Below are 23,225 nucleotides of genomic sequence, written 5' to 3'. Positions count from 1 at the left end.
AAAAAAACAGAGAGAAAGAAAGAAAAAAGAAAGAACGTTTTACAGTGGCATAGTTTTCTTGCTTAAACCTCTTCTATCTGCTCAGGGATGTAGGAGCCAAGCTGTCATCTGGACATGTACCCCTTGACAACTTGGCACTTAACACGCCAGCTCTGGGCAGTTCCATTGCAAACGTTAATCTTGACTCCCGGTCTTTGTTCACCTCTACTAACCGTCCTGTATCTGTCTCCTTTGTAGACCTTGTTTGTGGAGACTAGAGAGATGGATCAGAGCAAATAATGCTCTTGATGAGGAGCCAATTCTATTCCCAGCACCCACTTAGGCCGTCTAGCAACAGCCTGTTAACGCCAACCCCAGGGGATCTGACGTCCTCTTCTGGCCCCCACTAGCACATGCACATACCCACACACAAATGCATGTAATATTTTTAAATATTTTTAAAATTTTATTTTAAAGATCTTACTTATGCAGCCTAGGAGCTCAAGATCCTCCTACCTCACACTACCCTGAATTAGGTCAACATGTTTGTGTCATCAAGCCTAACTAACAATTCCATTTCTGGGTAGCTATTCCTATATATTTGTATATTTTATATACTTTCAAGACCCAAAAGAGGCATAAATAGAAAGATCACTGCATGACATTAAAAGATACTCCTGTTAAATCAAAATTAGAGTGTCATGTTGGAATGAGTTCCTTTACTAGGTCTCACCAAATCAGGCTAAAAATCAAAATGATTGACAGTTGGGCAGTAGGGGTGAACACCTTTAATCCCAGCACTCAGGAGACAAAGACAGGCGGATGTCTGTGAGTTCAAGGCCAGCCTAGTCTAGTTTCCCACCACTGAGTAGCATGCTATCCACTGCTTATAAACCCCATTCAAGTGCTTGGAATTTTTTTTTTTAGCTTTCTTAGGCCCCATTTGAATGTACATGCCCCATGTTGGGCACCATATATAGAGGGATTTTTCTTTGGGTTGCCAACTCACAATGCAGGAACTTATTTTTAATTATGAAAGCTCAGTCTTAGCTTAGGATTGTTCCCAACTGGCTCTTATAACTTAAATTGTCACATTTATATTAATCTACATTCTATCACGTGGCTCAATTACCTTTCCTCTTAGTATGGCACATCCAACTTGCTCCCAGTTGGTGCAGGATGAAAATCCGTGCACCTAGATTCCTCCTCTTCCATTCCTCTCTTTCTCCAGAAGTCCCGGGTTACCTCTCGTGCCTAGTTATTGGCCATTTAGCTCTCTATTAAACCAATCAGAAGGCTCCTTAGGCAGAGACATATCTTTACAGTGTAAACAAATATTCCACATTTCCCGCTTTTTGTCTAATGAAAAAGGAAAGGTTTTAACTCTAACGTAATAAAACTGTATACAATAAGAACACACACACACACACACACACACACACACACACACAAAACATATACATCGTTTTTTTTAAGTAAGATGGGGGCTAAGAGATGGCTTAGCTATTGAGAGCTTCTATTCCTCTTGTAGAGAACTGGAATTGATTCCAACTCCTACCTCACAAAGTTCACAACTACCTGTAACTCTAGTTCTTTGGGGATTTAATTCCTCCTCTGTTCTTTGAGGGCACCTGCACTCATGTAAACATACCTACATACATATACATAATTAAAAATAATAAAAATAAATCTTATAAAAAAGGTAGCTAGGTAGAATGGATAGAAAGACAATTGTTCCAATAAATAGAATGTAAATGTTGAGGATTGCAGAATGCAGGTAGCACATATATGGCTGCTTGCTACACAGTTCCTTAGGCTTTTCTGTATGATTACAGATTTTCATAGTAAAGATTTGGATGAGGTGTAGCTCAATGATACAGTGCTTGCCAACCATAATAAACTTTGGAGAAAATTGCTTTCTTTCTTTTCTTTTTCTTTCTTTCTTTCTTTTCTTTTTTCTTTTTTTTTTTTTAAGACAGGGTTTATCTGTGTAGCTCTGGCTGTCCTGGAACTTACTCTGTAGACCAGGCTGGCTTCGAACTTAGATTCACCTGCCTCTGCCTCCCGAGTGTTGGGACTAAAGGCATATGCCACCACTGTCCAGCTACTTTTTTAACTATTACAGTTTTGGTTTGTTTTTGTACTAGAGATAAAATTCCAGGTTTTGAACAAGCTCTCTCACTGAGTTATGTTGACCCAACCCCCTAATGTTCTCTTTCTACCTCTCCATGTTCAGGTGTACAGTGCACCCACAGGCTAGGAAGATTTCCACACTAGCATTGTTCTGCCTGTATGTAAGCTTGCAGGCCAAAAGAGAGCACCAGATCTCATTACAGATGGTTGTGAGCCACCATGTGGTTGCTGGGGATTGAACTCAGGACCTTTGGAAGAGCAGGCAGTGCACTTAACCGCTGAGCCATCGCTCCAGCCCCAACACTAGAATTGTTAACCAGTTTTGCAGGATCTTTTCCTACTCAATACCATTCACAAATAATCAAGCAATTCTGGAGCAGCCAGTTTATTTGATGACCCTCTGGAGAGAGGATGGTGGCAACTTCTCCCTGAGCAGGACTAGGGTATTAGATTTTATTAGACTGAGTTACAAGGGGTGATGTATACAAGCACTCCTCGGAGCTTTCTTTTCTGTAATGTTATTATGGGGAGAGGACGCACTACTAGGGATTGAACTCAGGACCTCCAGCACACTAGACAAAAACTCTACCACTGTGCTACATTATCAGAGCTTTTCACGGGGAAAGTTTCCAAGAATCAGGGTACCACTTCTTTTTACCCCTAATTTATTCATTCCTGGATCTGTCCTGGCACCAACGGGTGTCCTATTATCATAATGAGTTTAAGGTCCTTGGAGTTTCAGTATAGCTTTTGAACAAGGTAGAGCCAGTCTGGTATTCTGCTGGGGAGTGGAGGTGATCATTAGGACACTTAATGGGTACCAGTTGGAAGCAGACAAATGAGAGAAACCCATCTCTTCTTGGGGCATTAGGCAGGTGTTGGGCTCTGGGGAAGCAAGTCAACATCTGTTAAAATCACGGTTGCTGTTAGTAAGTCCTTTAGGTTTTTTGGTGTTTTTTAAATCATATTTATTTATATTTTATGTATGAGTGCATGTACACCTGCATGCCAAAAGAGAGCATCAGATCCTATTATAGATGGCTGTGAGGCACCATGTAATTGCTGGGAATTGAACTCAGGACCTCTGGAAGAGCAACCAGTGCTCTTAACCCTTGAGCCCCAGTCCTTGATAACAGAAAGCATTCCTGATATTTGTGTTTCTGAAAGTAAGAAAAGATGTTCAGGATGGTCCAACATGACTCCCCAACTTCCAGCTGCCTTAGACTCTTTCTTACTGCCTAGCTACTTTGAAGAAAAGGGCTGTCAATCAAATGGCTGTCCTTATGCCAGTATCAGTCATCTGGAACACACTACAGACACCCCAAGAAAGCTAATTGATGACCACAGATGATCACCTGGGCTCTGGAAGGCACATCATCATCCAAGGCTGTTTCAACACATTGGAGTTTTTGTTTTCAGAAATCTCAGTGAACTTGAGGTGACCCTACAACTATGTCTACCTTGGCCAGAGGAGGGACACTTTTCCTTGTGGCCTAGCAGAAAGATGGCAGTGACTGGAGCTAAGAGGCAAGGCTGATTACAGACCCTAAGACCCTGAAGACTTGACATCCCTGTGACCAGGGCCTGCAGTCTCTCTTCTGCGGTTCCTGCAGTCTCAGCTCTTGGCTCTTTCTTGCTGTCTCTGGACACGCACTGCCCTTCTTCCTGTGCTGGCTGCTCTCCAGCTGTTGGTTGTCAAATCGTTGGCTGTCTGGACCCATTCACTGGTGCTCCTGCCGACCACTCAGATGTCTCCTGAGTCACCCACCATCTTCACTGATGTCTCTGCTGCTTCCTCCATCTTTTGTTTGTTTTTTGTTTTTCAAGACAGGTTTCTCTGTGTAGTCCTGGTTGTCCTGGAGCTCTCTTGGTAGACTGGGCTGGCCTTGAATTCACAGAGATCTGCTTGTCTCTGCCTCCTCTTGTAGGACTCTAACAGAGTCGCTGTATACAGGGTAATCATTAGAACAGTTGTTTTCTGTAAGTACCTTAAATAAATCTCGGTGGAAATCAGTGATTGTTTTCTGTGATTGATAGAGTTGTTTTTCTGAAACAGCTCTACAGCCTTTGCATGACTTTGGTCACCAGACACTGCCGGCCCACCTGAAGCTCTTGGATTATTGGGTACTGCAAACACAATAAGGACTATAGTAGCAGGGAGTGATGCCTTTCCTTCAGAAAAACATATAGATTAGATCAGGGACTTTGGTATGAGGAACTTGCTTACCCAAAAGATAACTTTGTGCAACAACCAATAAATATGCCTTTGTACAGCTGTTCAAGGTTCAGTCAGTCAGAGGCTGGACCTCCCTGCTGCCACACAGGCCTAAAAAATTCACTGTAGAATGACCTCTCTCTTTGGCCAACCCACACCACACAGAACACACGACAACCTCCTGAGTGCTGGGATTAAAGGTGTGCGCCACCACTGCCCGGTGTTGCTTCCTCTGTCTTGCTGCAAGCCACATGAATATATCATAAGAACTCCACTGGTTATGGCAAAGTCACTACCTGGAGGAATCAGGGAATTCCTCCAGAGGAAGCCAAATCCCAAGGTGTTTTTGGTGTTACTTGACTTGTTATATATCAGCTGTATTCTGTTATGAAAATCATGTGTGCCTTCATAGTTTTCCCAATTGACTTTTCCCTAAGAAGGGCTAACAGTGTGGACTGATCACTCTGGACATACACATTCCAGGTATTTGGAGAACAGCCTCAGGAAAGGCTTTCTCTGGAATCAGATTATCTCCCTTAGCCATTTTCAAGGACTACAGGAAACACCACCCAGGTGGGTGCCCAACTTCCGAGAATAACAATGATAACAGCCCACCTGCAAGTCTCCTGACTCAAATTCCACAAGGAGACACAGCCTAGGTCAGGTGGATGTTCAGTAATAGCTTTACACAATTTAGCTCTGACCCTCCTTTCTTACAGCCTTACTAACTTTATAGACCTCTAACTCCTTATCTAACCACTTCTAGGAATATTTGGATAACCTTCTGCACTGACAGCTATGCTCAGCCAGAACCCCAGTTCAAGCCTCCCTGTAATTATTGTCATTGGCAGCATCCAGCCAGGTCCATCCCCAGATGGAGGAAAGTACTTTATCAGAGATACTTCTGTACTCTCTAAGAACAGACTTAAGCATCCGGGCTACCAGTTTGAGAAGGCCTGGCAGATGTGCCAATTAAGCTTTACTTCCTCCTTTCCCAAACCTTATCTCTAGTTCCAGATCTCCCTTTAACTATCACCAGAGGCATCTAGCTGTACAGGTTGCCTAGCGACCGAGCACACTTTCCCCCACCCTGCAGAAAAATGGCAGATAGCTTGGACAGATATAAGTCACAGGAAAAAAGAAAACAGTTTTATTTTCTCCCATTGACCTAGCAACTTATAGATTCTTAACATTTTCTACCAATCACGTTTAAGATTATAGTTGTGCACATAAGAGCCCTCTTCTTAGATATTACCTGAATTTAGCCTTTAGTTAATTCATTTCCCCATTAGTCACTTCCCTTTTGGGTTGCAAATGATAATTAACGGTTATTGCCTCCCTGTGTGATTCTTATCACCCCTCCGTTTGACCCTGGAAGCCTGGCTTTGCACTGCTCAGGGAATACTGCTTGTAAGTGTATGTATACCAGGACTTCCAGGGCACGTGGAGGACACAGAAGAGAAAAGAGAATGGAAGAACTAGATGGGTAAGAACTTGAGAGGAACAAACTGAGATGGGGAAGAACTAGATTGAAGGGCTAGAAGAGAGGACTAGAGGAACGAGATGGAAGATGAGGAAGAGCCAGATGGGGAAGAACAAGATGAGGAAGAGCCAGATGAGAGAGAAGGAGATGGGAGAGGAGCTGATATGGGAAGGAACTAGATGGATGAGAACCTAGAAGGGACAGAACTAGATGAAGGAATTAAGATAGAACCTAGAGGGGACAGTAGATAAATATAGAGAAATCAGGCAAGAAAGGAGCTAGACATGAGAGCAGAATAGAAGCTGTGTAGAGAGAGAACTATCACAGAATAATAAAGTGTATGAACTAAGGAGTCTCGTGTACATAGATTCATTTCTTTTCATCAAAGATCAATTATCTGTAGATTCTCCCCGGACCCTGGGAGGGGACTATCGAGGGGCTGGACCCCCATAGTCCCCGATACGTCTTGAGTCTGCCAACTCTACTGAAAAGAGAAAAGAACAAAAACAACACCAAACCAAACCCCTCCAGTTGAGAAGCTACTGGGTGGACCTACAGCGCCCATGGCCAGCCCACTAGGTGGGCCTAAGCAGCCTGAGAAGGGTGTGTGGACCAATGACCAATCATAGCCATTTGCTTTGGACAAACTTCAGCTATTTGTTTTGGACCAATCACAGCCTTGTCTCTTAGCATCAATCATGGTCATCTGTTTGCTAGGGCACAGGAGATGTGTTCCCTCTCTTACTTAGATGGAAATAGTTGCAAGATTTAGAGTTCACTGAGGCTTCTTGATAAGCAACACGTTGGTATAAACAGATTTTGCAACAGCCCTTACTTATCAAAGCTGTGCCTTCAGGAGCTAAAGCAACAGTTCCAATTGTCAGTTTTCTCCAGGTGTCTGTGGGGTGTTCCAGCTGGCTGGTGCTGGCATAATCCAGTCCAGCTGGCTGTGTTACTGACACTTCTTTTATATAAGGCAGCAGAAGAAAGTCCTACAGCTGCTAATGAGGGAATTGATTGTCCCATTCCCCAAAGGCTCTGCTTATCCGATGGAAAATGAACCAGAAGGCATGCTTACAATACAAACCTCAAGAAACTATCATTAACATTTAATAGAGATTTTAACAGATACTTACAATGCTCTACAAATGTCTGACACCTGCTCAGTACCCGAGAAAGACATGGACTCCTTTTGTCTGTCTCACTGGCATAGAAGCATAATAGGATGGCAGAGATGGCAATATAAAATAAATTCATGAATGGATGCCCATGCTCCTATACATACCGTCTCACCCATGCGCCTCCTGTAAGCAACCCTAATGAAACCATTAAGAAAAAAAATTATTTTCTTAAAAAATCATTAAGAAGCTGCAGTGCTGGTGCATGCCTTTAATCCCAGAACCCAGGAGGCAGAGGCAAGTGGATCTCTGTGAGTTCGACACCAGCCTGGTCTACAGAGTGAGTTCCAGGACAGCCAGAACTGTTATGTGGAGAAACCCTGCCTTGAAAAATCAAAAAAAAAAAAAAAAAAAAAAAAAGCTAGAGAGATGTTTCAGTAGTTAAGAGTACTTGTTGCTCTTCCAGAGGATCCCAGTTCAGTCCCCCGCACCCACATCGGGCATCTCACAACCACATGCAACTCCAGTTCCAGGGGACCAAACATCCTCTTCTGTTCCTCACAGATACCTGCATGCACATGCACAAACACATATACACAAAGTGTAAAATAGAATAAAATACTTTAAAGATTTTTAAATGTTTAAAATCGAATAATTTTAATAAAATTTAAACAATTTTTAAAATGTTTAAAATGGAATAAAAGAAGAAAACAGCAAATATGAAAACAGCAGAAAGACTGGCCAGAAAGGAAGGTCATCAACAGGAATAGGAAGAGAACAACAAAAAAGTAAGGAGGGGGTATGTGAATGTGAGCTCTGTGAGTTTGAGGCCAGCCTGGTCTATAGAACGAGTTCCAGGACAGCCAGGGCTACACACAGAGAAACCCTGTCTCAAAAAAAACCATGAATGAATGAATGAATGAATGAATGAATGAATGAATAAATAAATAAGAAAAATTGCCAGAGTGAGTCAGGCATACAAAAGGAGGTTAAGAGACATGGACACTTAATCACTAGATGACGGCCGATATGTGCAGATAGATGTTCATGTATTTATTAAAATAGTAATCAAGCCAGGTGTGGCATCAGGACAGATGAAGCAGAGCCTGGTCTATATCGAGTTCCAGGTGGGACCTCATCAATGATGATGATGATGGTGATGATGATGATGATGATGGTGGTGGTGATGATGATAATGGTGGTGATGCCAAGAACATTTTATGAGTTTAGATCAATGTTTCACATAACGTGTATATATAACTAACCAAGCACGGTAATCCATACCTCTAATTCCAGCACTCTGGAGGCTGAGACAGGTATTCAGTCCAGCAGAGACTCCACCTCCCACCCCAGCCCCCACCCCAAGTCACATGCCAAGTGTGCTCCGGACAAAACGGAGCTGCACACTTAGGGCCGTGCGCTCACCCAAACGCTTAAAGCCAGAAGCAGCTGCAGCGTGAAGGGAGGAACCATCCGGGAGCGGGACGGGGAGGGGAGGGCAGATTGAGTGAGCTGAAGAAGCAGGGTCAGGACCAGGACCGCAAGGGTTCTGAAGCCTGGCAAGCGGCTGACCACAAGCACGGCGCGCGGAGGGGCTCTGCAAGGGTAGCCTGGAGGCTGCAGTGGGGGCTGGCGGCTTGTACTGGAGCGACCCCCCCCTTTTAGTGGACTCTGCGGCAGGCCGGCGGATCCCGCCAAACCACACTTCCCCAACTCCCCTCCCAGCCTTTGTCACCCGAGTTGTGATCTCCGGCCTGGAAGAGGAGATCCAGGGCACTGGCTATTGCCAGATCGGATCTCAGAACGCATTCAGGAACCAGACAGCGCCGGGCAGAGATCCTGCCCTTCGCCAACTCTGCTACTCCGGACTCGGGATCACGCTCCTTGGGCCCTGGGCCCATGGCCGATAAGAAACTGGTGGTGGTTTTTGGAGCCACAGGTGAGCGAGTCAGGCCTGGTAAGGTCGGCCGAGCCAGGGCCTTCTGCCCATCATTTGCAGGAAGATCTTGCAGGAAGAGTGGCTGTGGTTCCCACACATAGGGGTGGGCAGGGGCGGCAAAACCTGAGTGCAGATTGGTCTTGAATATATATATACTACGCCCATATATATATATATATATATATATATATATATATATATATATATATCTCACACCTTTTTTTTTTTTTTTTTGGTTTTTCGAGACAGGGTTTCTCTGTGTAGCTTTGCACCTCTCCTGGAACTCACTTGGTAGCCCAGGCTGGCCTCGAACTCACAGAGATCCGCCTGGCTCTGCCTCCCGAGTGCTGGGAATATCTCACACCTTTAATCCGAGGCCTAAGGCAGAGGCAGGTGGCTTTCTGAGAGTTCAAGGACAGATGGTCTACAGAGCAACTTCTGTATGTGTGTGTGCGCATGCATGTGCGCTGGCACGTGTATTTGCACAGAATACCAAAATTTTCTCCCTCCACCTCCCCAATTAACAAATTTTCTTGGTATTGTACCAGAGTATATGTAAATATTGGTGACATTTTCAAACAGCAGCTTGTTACTTTGCTTCCATAAACTTACCCGCCCTCTCTACCTGTTTTCCTTTCAGATATATTAATTCTTTAAAAAAAAAAAAACAAAAAACTTCCAGGGCTAATGATTCCTAGGACTTCCCAAATCCTGGGCAAGGGCAATACCTCTGAATTATATGCTGAACTGCTGAATCGTGCATGGTGGTCGTGGGGTTCTTCATCTATTTATTTTATGTTGTGTTTTTCAAGCATGTATGTCTGTGCACCGCATGTGCGATGCTTGACGAGGCTAGACATGGATACTGGATCCCCTGGAATTACAGTTATGATTGTCAGCCGACATGTGAGTGCTGGGAATCATGCCTTGACCCTCTGTATGAGCAGCCTTAACTGCAAAGCCACCTTTCCAGCCCCATTATTTATTTTATTTTGAGAAGGTTCTTACTATGTAAACATGTAAAGATTTAAGGCTAATCTCATCATTTGGGAGCAGAAGCAGGTGGATCTCTGACTTCTAGGCCAGCCAGGGTTACATAGCAAGACCCTTCTCAAAATAAATAATGGTGCTGGAAAGATTGGAAAGATGCCTTTTTTTTTTTTCCCCTGGCTGTCCTGGAACTCGCTCTGTAGACCAGGTTGGCCTCAAACTGACAGAGATCTGCCTGCCCCTGCCTCCTGAGTGCTGGGATTAAAGGTGTGTGCTACCACTGTCTGGTTATATCTTTATTCAAGAGAAGTCTCACTATGTAGCTCAGGTGGCCTTAAATTTGTTAAAACACTTATTAAATTTTATGTTGTGGGTGTACACATTGCCACTGGGCACGTTTGGAGGTTTAAAGTACAACTTTCAGAAAAAATGGTTCTCTCTTTCCAGCATTTGGGTCCCAGAGATGGAGCTCAGGTGTTAGGCTTGGCCTCAAGCCCCTTTATCCACCAAGCCACTCAATGGTTCAAGGCCTGGAACTTCTGATCCTGCTTCCTCAGCCTCCTCAGTGATGGCCTGTGGTCCACTATGTTTGTGGTGCAGGAGATGGAAGCCAAGGCTTCACACCAGTCAGATACTCTACCCCTGACTTGTGCCCCACCCCTACCTCCATTTATAGTTAAAAAAAGTTTTGATTTTGGTTTTGGTGTCTTGAGGCACAGTCTCACTTTGTAGGTCTGGCTGGCCAGAAACTCACTATGTATACCAAACCGGCTTTGAACTCAGAGATCCATCTACTCCTACTTTCTGAGTGCTGGGATTTAAGGCTTGTGCCACCACACCTGGCCCAATTTCCCTTTTTTAAGGTGGATTGTGTCATCCAAGGTGCCCTCCCTCGTCAGCTCCTGGAGTAGCTGAGACAACAGGTAGACTGGCCACTGCCTGGTTAGAAAATGTTATAAAAGGAGGCTGGGATGCCGGGCTGTGGTGGTGCAAGCCTTTAATCCCAGCACTCAGGAGGCAGAGGCAGGTGGATCTCTGTGAGTTCAAAGCCAGCCTGGTCTACAGAGCAAGTTCCAGCACAGCCAAGGCTCTTACACAGAGAAACCCTGTGTTAGGAAAGAAAAATAAATAAATAAAAAATAAGTAAGTAAGTAAGTAAGTAAGTAAATACATAAATGGAAGCTGGAGAGGTGGCTCAGGGTTAGAGCACTTGCTCTTGGTTTGGTTCCCAGCAACCCCACCTGGCTGCTCATAACTATAATTCCAGTTCCAGGGGATCTGAGAACATCTTCTGGCCTCCTCAGATACTGCACACACAGTACACATACATACATACATACATACATACATACATACAAACAAGCAAAATACTGATACACATAATAAAAATAAATAAAACTTTTTAAAAAATTAAAAAGGACACACATGTGCTGCTAGTTAGAAATGTAGATATAGGCCAATGAGATGGCTCAGCAAGGGGGAGTGCTTGCCATCAAAACTGACCACTTGGACCTTCACTTATGCATGTGTAAACACACACACACACAGCATAAATATGTGGAAAAACAAAAATGTAGATTAATCTTGAACTGACAGAAGTCAGTCACCAAAGGCCACAAATGTGATTCCATTTGCATAAAGTCAACAAAGGGCAAATCCCAAGTAAATTAATGGTTGACAAGTTAGTGGAGGGGAAATGGAAATGAGGTTCTTTTGGGGGTGAGGACACAGGATGGTAGAAGTGGATAAAAATGGTTACCCAAGCCAGGCGGTGGTGGTGCATGCCTTTAATCCCAGCACTCGGGAGGCAGAGCCAGGCGGATCTCTGTGAGTTCGAGGCCAGCCTAGACTGCCAAGTGAGTTCCAGGAAAGGCGCAAAGCTACACAGAGAAACCCTGTCTCGAAAAACCAAAAAAAAAAAAAAAAAAAAAAAAAAAAAAAAAAATGGTTACCCAAGCCAGGCGGTGGTGGTGCATGCCTTTAATCCCAGCACTTGGGAGGCAGAGGCAGGCGGATCTCTGTGAGTTCGAGGCCAGTCTGGTCTACAAAGCGAGTTCCAGGAAAGGCACAAAGCTACAGAGAAACCCTGTCTCAAAAAACCAAAAAAAAAAAAAATGGTTACACAATTCGGTGATTATATTAAAAAGCATTTTATTATACATTTTATCCCTTTGTTATTTTGTATGCATATGTATGGTGCTCGGGATTGAGCCTAGGGTCTCATGCATTCTAGGAAAACATACTATCACTGAACTACACCATCAGCCCTTGAATTATACATTTTAAAAAGGCAAAGAGCTGCTTACAGAAGACCTAACTTCAGTTCCCAGCACTCAGGTTGGGCTGCTCACAACTGTCTGTAACTCTGGTTTTAGGGGATCTAATGTCCTTTTCTGGCTTCCATGGACACCAGACACATATGTGCTACACATGCATACATGCAAACACTCATACACATAAAATACATCTTAAAAATAAAAGCAAACAGCATGCTGTGGTGGCTCATCCTGTATTCCCAACGTTCTGGAGAATGAGGTCAGAAGAAAAAACATTCAAAGTCTCTAAATAAAAAAACCTAGTAAGGAAGCTGAATGTGGTAGTGTATTTCTTTAATCCTAGCACTTGGGAGGCAGAGGCAGGGGGATCTCTGTGAGTTCAGGGCTAGCCTGGGCTACACAGTGAGATTCTGTGTAGCAACCTCCCCCCAAATCTAGAAAACCTAAAAGTAGTTTAAGAACACTGATGTGTTTCTGGACATGTTTGCCCTGGTGGAGCAATCCCTTCTGGGCCCTACTCTCTCTGACTCTGGCAGTTGTGACTCCGGAGATCTTTTTGACTCTTCACAGGGGCCCAAGGTGGCTCAGTGGCACGCACACTGCTGGAAGATGGGACATTCAGGGTTCGAGTGGTAACAAGGAATCCTGAGCAGGGAGCAGCCAAAGAGCTGAAGCTGCGGGGCGCTGAAGTCGTGCGAGGAGATCAGGACGACGAGGCTAGCATGGAGCTGGCACTGACGGGAGCTCATGCCGCCTTCATTGTGACCAACTACTGGGAAAAGTGCAGCCGGGACCGAGAGGTCAGGCAGGTAAGGGTTGAGGAGACGGGGCTTGGTTCAGCGTGTCTCGGACAAGGCCTGGGGACCCCAGCTGATCCAGAAGGCAGCTCGGACTTGCCAGGGAGGGCTAAGCACGTCAGGCCTTGCTCTTTTCTTGTTTCGCTTCAAACACAGATGAAGGACACCCTTGCCTAGCTCTTGAACCCCTGCATGGTAAACCACTACACCCTACAGCACATGGGACAAAGGTCTGGTTGGAACAGTTTGTCTCCTTAGTCCTGGGAAGCCCTTGTGAGCCCCCTGGGACTACAGTAACTATACTCCAGTCTAAAAGTTGGACATCCAGATTAAGTTGCCTATTATTGCTTGGTCTTTGGTCTTTTTGGGGGGACCTGCCCCACCCAGCTCCAAATAAATCACACATGGAGGCTTATTCATAATTATGACTGTCCAGCCTTAGCTTGGCTTTTTCTTGCCAGCTTTTCTTAACTTATCCCATCTACCTTTTGCCTCTGGGCTTTTCCCGTTCTCTTACTTCTGTAAATCTTACTCTCACTCTGTGGCTGGCTGTGGAGCTGGGTGGCTGTGTGGCTGGGTGGCTGGCCCGGAGTCCTCCTCCTCCTCCGGCTCCTTCTTTCACTCTTCTCTTCACTCCATCTCTTTTCTTCCTCCTCCCAGACTTCTCCTTCTACATATTCTCTGTCCGCCAGCCCCACCTATCTCTCTCTCCTGCCTCACTATTGGCCGTTCAGCTCTTTATTAGACCCCTCAGGTGTTTTAGACAGGCAAAGTAACACAGGTCCACAGAGTTAAACAAATGCAACATAAACAGAAGTTACACACCTTAAGATCATATTCTCCAACAGTTGCCAGCACGGTCACAGTCCCTTCTGGCACTCCAGGAAGAGTGCTTCCTCAGCTCTTCCAGCTTCTGTGGCTCTAGGTGTACCTAAGCTTATGTATCACACCAGTACATGCCTCCATATTCTCCTGGGTTCTTGTGGGTTTTATTTTGGCAGGGAAGGATAAGACAAGGTCTTCTATGTAGCCCAAGTGGGCCTGCAACTTGTAATCTTGAATGCTAGGATTATAGGCATATGCCACCATGTTTGGCTTATTATTATTATTTAATTTTTAAAAATTTTATGTTTATGGCATTGTCTGTTACTTTTCTATTGCTGTGAAGGGACACCATGACCAAGGTAACTTATATTTATTAGGGCTAACGGTTCCAGAGGGTTTGAGTCCATGATCATCATGGCAGGAAGCATGGCAGTGGAGGAGTATCCTGATCCATGGGTGTGAGGCTCAAAGAGAGCCACCTGGGAATGGTATAGGCCTTTGAAACCTCAAAACCCATCCCCAGTGACACACTTTCTCCAACAAAGTCATACCTCCTAATTCTTCCCAAACAGTCCCACCAGTGGGACCAAGTATTCAAGCCTCCGGGGGCTGTTCCCATTCAAACCACCACAGGTATCTTGTCCGCATGTCTGTCCATGTACCTCTTGCATGCAGTGTCCACAGAGACCAGAAGAGGGCATCAGATTCCCCTGGAGCTGGAGTTACATTGTGAGCTGCCATGTGGTGCTGGGAAATGAACCTGGGTTCTCTGTAAGAACAGCCAGTGCTTTTAACCAATGAGCCATCTCTCCAGCCCCATAGCTCTCTTCTCTTAGGAGGATATTTATTTTGGATTTTAGGATTCATGTGATTAATCTAAGATAATCAAATCTCAAGACTGTTAATGTTATTTACAAAGACCCTGTCCCCAAATCAAGTCATATTTAAAAGCTTGCAGGGGTAAGGTATGAGCAGATCTTTTAGGGGGCTGCGATTACATATCCCCAACTTTAATGGCATGGATCATTGTTTATTAACCAGTGGGGTCACAACAGTTGGACCACTCGTCCTGGGTCACACAGCCCAGATGAACCTGAGTGGCCTTTGTGCTTAGCCATCAAGCTGTAGCATCTCCAAAGATGACTCTGAGCTCACCAATCAAGTCAGCTAAGTTCTGCAGTCAGCAAAGATGGGGTATGCACATCAAAAAGGTTTCTAGCACCCCTTCCCAAGGCAGGCTTGCTCCCTTTTTAAGTGTTTTCTTTTTTTTTTTTTTTTTTTAAGATGGGGTCTTTGTAGCTGAAGTTGGCCTTGAACTCCTGATCTTCCTGACTTCACCTCTGACCTCACTTTCCCCTAGTGTGCACTGTTAGGTATAGTTAAGAAAACCCATGATTTTAAAGGTGACCCTGGAGTTTGAAAGCTTAGTGTAGTGCTGTATATGAGCATTATTCCAGAGCAGAGGACTTGGTAGGGGACAGGTAGGGGAGTCATGGAGTTAATCCATGTGTAGGGGAGGAAGGTCAGGGACACACAGCCTTTCTCTTACCTTTGTGGTCTCTCCTTCCTGCTTCCCAGGGCAAGCTTCTAGCAGATCTAGCCAAACGCCTGGGCCTCCATTATGTCGTCTACAGTGGCCTGGAGAACATCAGCAAGCTGACGGCGGGAAGGTTGGCAGCAGGCCACTTTGATGGCAAAGGGGAGGTGGAGGAGTATTTCCGAGACATTGGTGTTCCCATGACCAGTGTGCGGCTGCCTTGCTATTTTGAGAACCTTCTTTCCTATTTCCTGCCCCAGAAAGCTGCAGATGGAGAGAGTTACTTGCTGGGTGAGTGTGCCCTACCTTACACAGAGAAATACAGTTCGCAGCATAGGAAGTAACAGGTTTGGCCAAATGTGGGGTTGTCACCAGATCACTTTGTATCTAAGCCCGTGCTCCCTGACATTAGGCTTGAGACTGGGAGTCATCTAACTTAGGTAGGCCTCAACTTAAATTCTGTGAAATGGGTTTAACACAATGGTCCCTTGGAGTAATGAGAAAACCAGCCAAGGTTATCACTGCTCTTAGAACGGGAAGTGGAAGATGTAGATAGTGTCTGCCATCCAGTCTGTAAACAAACTGGATGCCTGACTCAGCTTGGAAGGAACCTCAGCTAACTTGTGTCCTTCCAGTTGGTCAGTGGATTAGAGCAGGAGGTACTAGAGGCCAAAGCTGGAGGGGCTGCTGCCTGCTGGCCATTCCTTGCCCTGTGACTGTCATTCACCTTCATGTGAGGATACAGGTGTTGGCACAGAGTTTAGGAGTCCTACCCGCCCAGTGAACGACAGACCACTAGTAAAGACTTAGAGTTTGTAGAACTTGAGAACTGCTACATGAAGACAGACCAACACTGATATGTGTGGATGCCCAGAGGACTAGCTGCTGGGAAGCCAGCTGCCAATCTCTCCCCGAGGAACTCTGTCCCTGCTAGCACACTTATCTGTCCTCACAGAGTTGCCCATGGGTGATGTCCCCATGGATGGAATGGCGGTGAGTGACCTGGGCCCCGTGGTGCTCAGCTTGCTGAAGAAGCCAGAGGAGTATGTAGGGCAGAACATTGGACTCAGCACCTGCAGGCACACTGCAGAGGAGTATGCTGCCCTGCTGACCAGACACACTGGCAAGACTGTACATCATGCAAAGGTGGGCTCCTCCCTCCCCAGAGCTGTGAAGCCCCAGATCTTGCAAAATGTCCCTAACTCCCAAAGGGTTATTATTGTTTGTTTGTTTTGAGACAGGCAGGTGGATCTCTGTGAGTTCGAGGCCAGTCTGGTCTGCAGACTGAGTTCCAGGACAGCCAGGGCTACACAGAGAAACCCACCAGGGGTGGTGAGGTGGGGTGGATAAATAATAGAAAGGGCACTAAGTGGCCATATGGCTTTAAAAAGAGGTGGGACTAAGCCAGGGTTGTGGAGGACCTAAGGAGCTCAAGAGTTCAGATTGGTTTGAAAGAAAAAGGAATAGTTTTGTCTTTTGAACAAGGAAGTGATGTAGCTGATTTCAGCTCTGAGAGGCACTGATGGGTTTCAAATCATGACTTTGAAAGAACAGCCTTTAAACCGATCGGTGTCAGGTAGCCTGTGAGGAGCCACGGTTTCCATACTTCTGTCTTTCTAGTTGGTAGTGTTCGCGTGGCCTCATAGTGAGGACCTGAGTTAGTGACTGCAGGACCAACACAGCTATACCCTGGCTTCCCAGGACTCGGCAGGAAGCCAGGCCTACCTGGCATCACCAGGGCTGTGGAGGAAATAGGCATGTGGGCTTTCTGTTTCCAGACAACTCCTGAGGAATATGAGAAGCTTGGCTTCCCAGGGGCCCGAGACTTGGCCAACATGTTCCGTTTCTATGCCCTGAAACCTGACCGCAACATTGATCTAACCCTGCAACTCAACCCCAGGGCCCAAACGCTGGACCAGTGGTTAGCACAGCACAGAGGGGACTTTGCACAGCTGTGATCCTGAAGCCCTCAGCTGGGGACGAAGAGGTACAGCCATCCTTTCTTGTGTACAGTTTTGGGGGGGGGGGGTTGTTTTGTTTTCCCAAATAAAACCATTGTTCTCACAGATAGTTTCCCAAAAGAAAAGGCCTCTTGTTTGTGGGAAGTGAGCTGGAGTGGCCGATGCATGAAAATGGGCCTTGATAGCATGGAAGTGCTGGTAGGCGGCACCAAGTAGGCACAAGGGCTCATTTGCTTATCACCTCAGCCCCAAGAAGAGCACTGAGCAGTGTGCACACACAATCCACAGGGGATCAGGTAAAGCAGAGTCTCAGCCAGCCACCAGCAGCCTTTGACACCCGGCAGGCAGGGCCAGAGGCACTGAGGCCACCCATGCATTCGTTCTGAATGAGGACAGAAGACTGATGTAGAAGTCCTGGACCCTTGTCTTTTTCCTCTCTTCACCAGAACTCTGGCCAGGTGTAGCCAAGCTGGAAATAACCTTCCAAGGGGGCAGGAAAAAGCAATGGGGCTAGGGAGAGGGCTCAGTGAAGTGCTTGCTGGCTGTGCAAGCCTGAGATCCCGAGTTCGGATTCCTGGCACCCACTTACACAAACAGGCAGGTGGGGACCTATAATCACAGGAAGGTCTCTGCAGCTCACTAGCCCACTAGCTCACTCGAACCAGTGAGCGCCAGGCCTGCCTCACAAAATGAGGTGGGGAGTGACGAAAGGAGAGCATCTAACATCAGTTTCCGGTCTTCATGCTTACCCAGGCACATTCACCTGTACCTGTGTGACATGTACACAAGCATACAACACATCCATACAGAAAGAACAAATGAAACGTGGCAGAGCTGTGGACCACTGGAGATGAGGTGATGTTGCCTGTGTCTAAGACCAACATTATGGGTCAGCTTACCTCTAAGCCCTTCACAGGGAGCAACAAAGGCCCAGAAAGCCCAAACACCAGCTGAGATTTCATGGCAAGTCTGTGACTTTCCACCATTGTATGGGTTTGTCTAACCACTGGCACACTGTCTTTTTACTGTCCTTCGCTGACATCAGACTCCGAGCAGGAAAAGGAGCAGCAATCCCACCATGCATTCTACCAGAGACTCTTGACTGAGGCATGTCCCTGACAACTAACTGTGCCACACCTTAAAATACGGGGTAAACAGACAAGTTATACTGTCTGCCTTGAGGCAACTTTTTGAGACAGTTTCTCTGTGTAGCCCTGGCTATCCTGGAACTTGCTCTGTAGCCCAGGCTGGCCTTAAGCTGAGAGATTCACCTGCCTCTGCCTCCCAGTGCTGGGACTAAAGGTGTGAGCCACCACCACCCTGATGAAGAACTTACTTAGTGGGAAGGCCACACACACACACACACACACACACACAGAGAGAGAGAGAGAGAGAGAGAGAGAGAGAGAGAGAGAGAGAGAGAGAGAGAAGCAAAACTGTTACAGACCTCAAGCTGCAAAGAACAGATGGAAATAAGCAGCAGGTGGCTGGGGAGTCTGAGGTTAGGGTTCTGAGTGAAATTAAGAGGTAGGGCACGAGTGCCAAAGGCCCTGGGCTTCATCCCCAGCACCAAAAGGATGAAAAGTTTAAGGAGAAGACCAATCAGTCAGGACAAAGCTGGCCTCAGGAGGAAATACCTATGCTGAGTTCTGTGGGGAAGGGCAGGGGCCTTCCCAGCAGAGTAGACAGTAACAAGAGTGGACTTCTGAGCCCACGGAGTCAGGAGACCCACAGGTTGTCTCTACGTGCTGCTCTATGATGCTCCACCTAAGCCTGGGAAAGCCTGCCAGAATCAATGTCCAGAGTGGACACCGAGTACCAGCCAGCTCCTCACTAGAGAGTGGCAGGATCAGGGCCATACGCTGCCCACCCCAGGTGTTTACTTATCTGGTTCCACCTCCTGGGCTGTTGTGAAGACACGGCCAACCCACTTGTACAAAATAGTGCCTAGCACTTCAAGTGCCCTGTGTTTCGTCTGCCACACCAAGGCAGAGCCCTGCTAACCTCCACATGCCCTTCAGCTTGGTTTGTGTTCCTCTGAATGGTAGCCTCCACTGCAGAGCACAGTGGGAGCATCCCAAGTTCCCAATGAAGCTGAGTGGAGAGCCACACACAGTGCTCTTTAGGTTGTTTGTTCTATGTGTCACAAATTATCTGCACTGCACACAAAACACCTTGTATTACAAACCATTTTACCAAAATGAGACAGTCATGTCCACCTCTTCATTTTCCCATCTCCTGCTATAGCTAAATGTCTCGAGGCACAGGCTCTTCCTCTACATACAACTGCAGACCTTGGACTGTATTCTGTTTGGCCACAAACAGCACAGGAAACCTCCTGTAATCCCAGGAGGCGAGGTGCTGAGGACCCAAACAGAGGGGACAACCAGTCCTCCAGGTCTCACGTAGCCTGTGGCGTTAAATTCACTATGTTGCTAAGACTGGCCTTGAATTTCTGCCTCCATCTCCCATATGATGCTCCAGCATTTTCAAGTAGACTATCTTATACCCTAGTTCCAGCTCAGAGGCTACAAAGTCTAAAAACAAATGCCTCAGGAGCTATGTGTAGAAATAAGCCCACCTAGGCCTGGAGATGAGACTTCATTCTATAGATGCTGCCCAGCCACCTTTTATCCACCTAAGAGTCCTCAACAAGTCAATAATGATGCCCTAGCCAAAAGACCCACCTACCTCTTCCAAGTCTCTTCCTAGCCTCTGAGACCTGGCTGACTTCTTCAGAAAGAAACCTTCCTGAGAACATTGTCTAGCCCCACTACTGTTGTGTCCCAGTGTTTAGTGTGGTACCTGGCCCACACTGCATACTCACAGCAGGTATATCACAAAATAAACATTTTACTGCAAAAAATATTGGCAGGTATTCAAGTTAACAGAACGTTACTCTTGAATCTTTTTTACCCATCAGCTTTCACCCCCATCTCTTCCCTACCATCTCTTTCCTGCCCAGCCCAGCCCAGTGAATCCTTCCATACCTCTCTCTGCTTATCTCAAAAGCCATTAAGGCTCTGCTGGAAGCCCGGACTAGTGAAAGTACACTAAGCAAAACTATATATATATATGCTTTGTTGTTTTTTTTTAAAGACAGAGTTTTGGTGTGTAACCCTAGCTGGTCTGGAATTTGTTAAGTAGACCTGGCTAGCCTCAAATTCACAGATCTGCTTGCCTCTGCCTCTAAGTTCTGGGATTAAAGGCATGTGCCCCCATACTCAGACAGCAATAAGCAAAAACCAACCTTCAGGAATTGGGTCTCTCCTTCCACATGGGTCCCAGGGATTGAATTCAGTTCATCAGGCTTGTTGGCAAGCACTTTTACCCAGTCATCCTGCCAGGTTCAGAAAGTTTAATATGGGGGATTGGTGAGATGGCTCATCAGTTAGGAGCATTTGCTGCTCTTGTAGAGGACCTGAGTTTGGTTCCTAGTGCCCACATAGTAGCTAACAACTAATTCCTTGTTATTTCAGTTCCCAGAAGACACAACACCCTCTTCTGGTCTCTGGGCACTGTACACAAGTGGTACATAGATGTGTGTGGACAAAACTCCCATATGCAGGTTTTTTGGTTTTTGTTTTTAAATGTAATATAGGAAAATGCAGCTAAGGGAATAGCTCAGTAGAGCACTTGCCTAGCATGCCTGAGGTCCTGGGTTCAACACCAGGTACCACCTTTAAAAAAAAGGAGTTCCAGCTTGGACTACATAGCAAAACAAAGACTGAAAAATAGAAAAACCATCGAAGGACACAGTGAGCACATGCATATTTCTCAGCTGGGCTCTCTAATCTACTAGGTTCAAGAGTTTGCACACAGAGGAACATTGTCTCCTGGCAAGGGCCTGTTCTGGAAATGGGGGTAGGGGATCTACCGTCAGGGCACTAGATCCACCTTGCTGGCATCAAGAGGAATCTGAACTAGCAGACACTGCTAGCTGACTTCTGCTGCTGCTGGCTCTGCTGGGCCACCTGTAGAAGCTAGTTTGAACTCTCAAAGAAGAAATGACCACAGTTTTGGTTTTAAATATCTTTTGTAGTAGATCATCTTATTTACATTGATACAGAATCACTTTACATTCTTAAATCAGACACTAAGAAATGCTTTACTTTTGTAAATTATAAAGGAAAAGAAAGAAACTACAGAGAAAGTGTTCTTTATTAGCCTGTCTTACACTAGCTCCAAGACCTTGGAACACACAGAAACTGCAACATGCTACCAGCAGAGGCTGGAAATGAGGCTGCTCTGCACAGTGTGCTTCCCCTCAACATCTACACAGGAAAAGACAATGATTCTTACCATTGAGTAATTTAAATACACCGTGGAAATCAAATGTCAGCAGTGGAAGAGGGGAGAACCAAGCCCCGGCTGGCAAAGGTCGGGGTCTCCAGAGGCTCAAGGCTGTCCCACATGACCATGGTAACTTTGGTCCAACAGGGCAGGAAACACACCCCCCCCCCCCCCCCCCCCCCCCCCACTAAACTAGAACAATCTAATCAGCGTCAGGCAAGCTGCCATCTGAGGTGAAGTGGATAGAGGGACTGTGTTGCACAACTCTGCCTCCCAGGGCCCTAGTACCCACTCTCCAGCTGCTCGGTACCTTCAATAAAACAAAAGCAAACCAACTCTAAGAGGTGTACAGACCCTCCGCAGAGCCCGTCAGGGAGGGCGGCACTGGAAGGTGTGCCGCCCGCCCCTGGGGCCTAAGAAGACTACCTGTTGGGAAGGACATATTTCAGAACCTCCACGAGGTTTGTGGAGAGGGAATTAATCACTTCACAATGCTGTGCAGCTTAAGGCTTCATTTTAAGCTGTAAGCACGGCCTTTAATTTTTTTAAGCTCTCTATTACATGCGATTCCAGATTATTTTTAGTGCTGCAAGAAGAGTCCAAGTATCGTACCCTGCCTAAACCAGAAGCATGTCACCTACCAGTGGACAGGCTATCTCACCAGCCCGAAGGCCACACATCACTGCCTAGGGGCTGTCACCATGACCTTCTACGTAGAGAGGTGTCCACACATAGTTTTGCTGTTGCTGAGTGGTTCAGAGGGCTGTGTAGGCAGGGCTCCATGCTGCTATTTTGGGGTCCTCCTGTGTCAGATGCCCTGGCCATGGAGAGGGGCTGCTGCTCCTCATCTAGTTTCCAGCTGATCGTTTTCCTGAGCCAAGGAGACAAACAGTTAGACTCCACATCTCAGAAGAACACATCCCTGTGGGAGAGGCTCAGTTAATCCCAGGAGAATGGCTGCGCTTCGAGGGTCAAGAGCCCCAGGACCTGGGGTGAACATAAACAACAGTGTGTCTCTAGGCACAGAAAACAACCACTGTTCCTCAGCAGCCCCAGACCTACACAGCACCATGCTGCCTAGGTACAACAGGGTGGAAAAAGCAGGTGCGAGGTGGAGGAGATCTGAGTTCTAGGCTTGGCTCCGCCACAATCTGCCTTCTGGACTGTGGGCAAGCAGGTCCCACCACTGAGGGACAGAGCCCCTGGAAAATGACATAAGGTGGGCTCTAACTTAGCCCCAAATTCAACCCATCTAGGAAGGAATCTAAATCGAATTTGAATGAAAAGGCTAAGTACCACATGCTCTGCTCCAAGGAATGAGAGGATACCACATATACTACACCTTTGATTGGCACCTCTCCCACTTCTGGGGTAGGGTAGGGTGGGGTCCAATGTTGGTTAAAGTGACCAGAAGAGAGATTAGTTCACTGAGGGAAACAGGGAAGAAAGCTCACAGGTTTTCCTACCTCAGCAGGGGTATCAGGAAGTAAACATTTTCTTAAGTTTGGAAAGGAATCCCTCATTGTCCTCCCCAGCCTCTCGCCTATCCTTGCTTTCTGCGCAGCTATCCATGGTTCTGCCACCTGGGCACAAACAGCAGAAAGAACCAAGGTCAAGATCGCACACCTCCATGTAGCAAGCACCATCCCCACCTACCCATGCCTAGCTGCCCAGGGGCT

General features: G+C 46.4%; 3 protein-coding genes across 7 annotated transcripts in view; 1 reads left to right on the top strand and 2 right to left on the bottom strand.

The window, feature by feature from the left end:
* The window catches only part of Hmox2 (heme oxygenase 2), a 38,447-nt gene extending 30,132 nt beyond the window's left edge, over positions 1-8,315 (bottom strand). The window contains exon 1 of the mRNA XM_052759294.1: positions 8,213-8,315. The gene's annotated coding sequence lies outside the window, so the exon portion shown is untranslated. The remainder of the gene's footprint in view (positions 1-8,212) is intronic.
* Positions 8,316-8,420: 105 nt separating this feature from the next.
* Nmral1 (NmrA like redox sensor 1) lies at positions 8,421-21,723 on the top strand. 4 transcript variants are annotated; one of them, XM_052759299.1, is made up of 6 exons: positions 8,421-8,867; positions 12,704-12,942; positions 15,334-15,583; positions 16,248-16,438; positions 17,193-17,279; positions 18,007-21,723. In XM_052759299.1, exons 1-6 carry the CDS (start codon positions 8,828-8,830, stop codon positions 18,028-18,030), a joined length of 831 nt encoding a protein of 276 aa, XP_052615259.1. In that variant the 5' UTR covers positions 8,421-8,827; the 3' UTR covers positions 18,031-21,723. The 4 variants fall into 4 exon arrangements, with proteins under 4 accessions (XP_052615259.1, XP_052615257.1, XP_052615258.1 ...); XM_052759297.1 differs by having other exon boundaries at positions 17,071-17,279; XM_052759298.1 differs by lacking the exon at positions 18,007-21,723 and having other exon boundaries at positions 17,193-17,358.
* Dnaja3 (DnaJ heat shock protein family (Hsp40) member A3) overlaps positions 21,397-23,225 on the bottom strand; it is a 29,638-nt gene continuing 27,809 nt past the window's right edge. Inside the window, exons 11-12 of one of the 2 annotated variants that reach the window (XM_052759290.1) lie at positions 23,013-23,129; positions 21,397-22,417 (exon numbers count right to left, since the gene is read on the bottom strand). In XM_052759290.1, coding sequence (XP_052615250.1) covers positions 23,026-23,129 — 104 coding nt within the window. In that variant the 3' untranslated portion in view covers positions 21,397-22,417; positions 23,013-23,025. The remainder of the gene's footprint in view (positions 22,418-23,012; positions 23,130-23,225) is intronic. The other variant, XM_052759292.1, reaches the window with a different exon arrangement.

Source organism: Peromyscus californicus, unplaced genomic scaffold, assembly GCF_007827085.1.
Source record: "Peromyscus californicus insignis strain IS unplaced genomic scaffold, ASM782708v3 Scaffold_3__1_contigs__length_106647218, whole genome shotgun sequence".
In the NCBI taxonomy this organism is placed as follows: domain Eukaryota; kingdom Metazoa; phylum Chordata; class Mammalia; order Rodentia; family Cricetidae; genus Peromyscus; species Peromyscus californicus.
Note: the sequence above shows the minus strand (reverse complement) of the source record. Positions and strands in the feature narration are given on the sequence as shown.

Coding starts and splice junctions, on each gene's coding strand:
- Nmral1 (XM_052759297.1), top strand. CDS start 8,828: ATGGCCGATAAGAAACTGGTGGTGGTTTTTGGAGCCACAG. Junction 12,943..15,333: donor GGGACCGAGAGGTCAGGCAG/GTAAGGGTTGAG, acceptor CCTGCTTCCCAG/GGCAAGCTTCTAGCAGATCT. Junction 16,439..17,070: donor AGACTGTACATCATGCAAAG/GTGGGCTCCTCC, acceptor TTCTGTTTCCAG/ACAACTCCTGAGGAATATGA.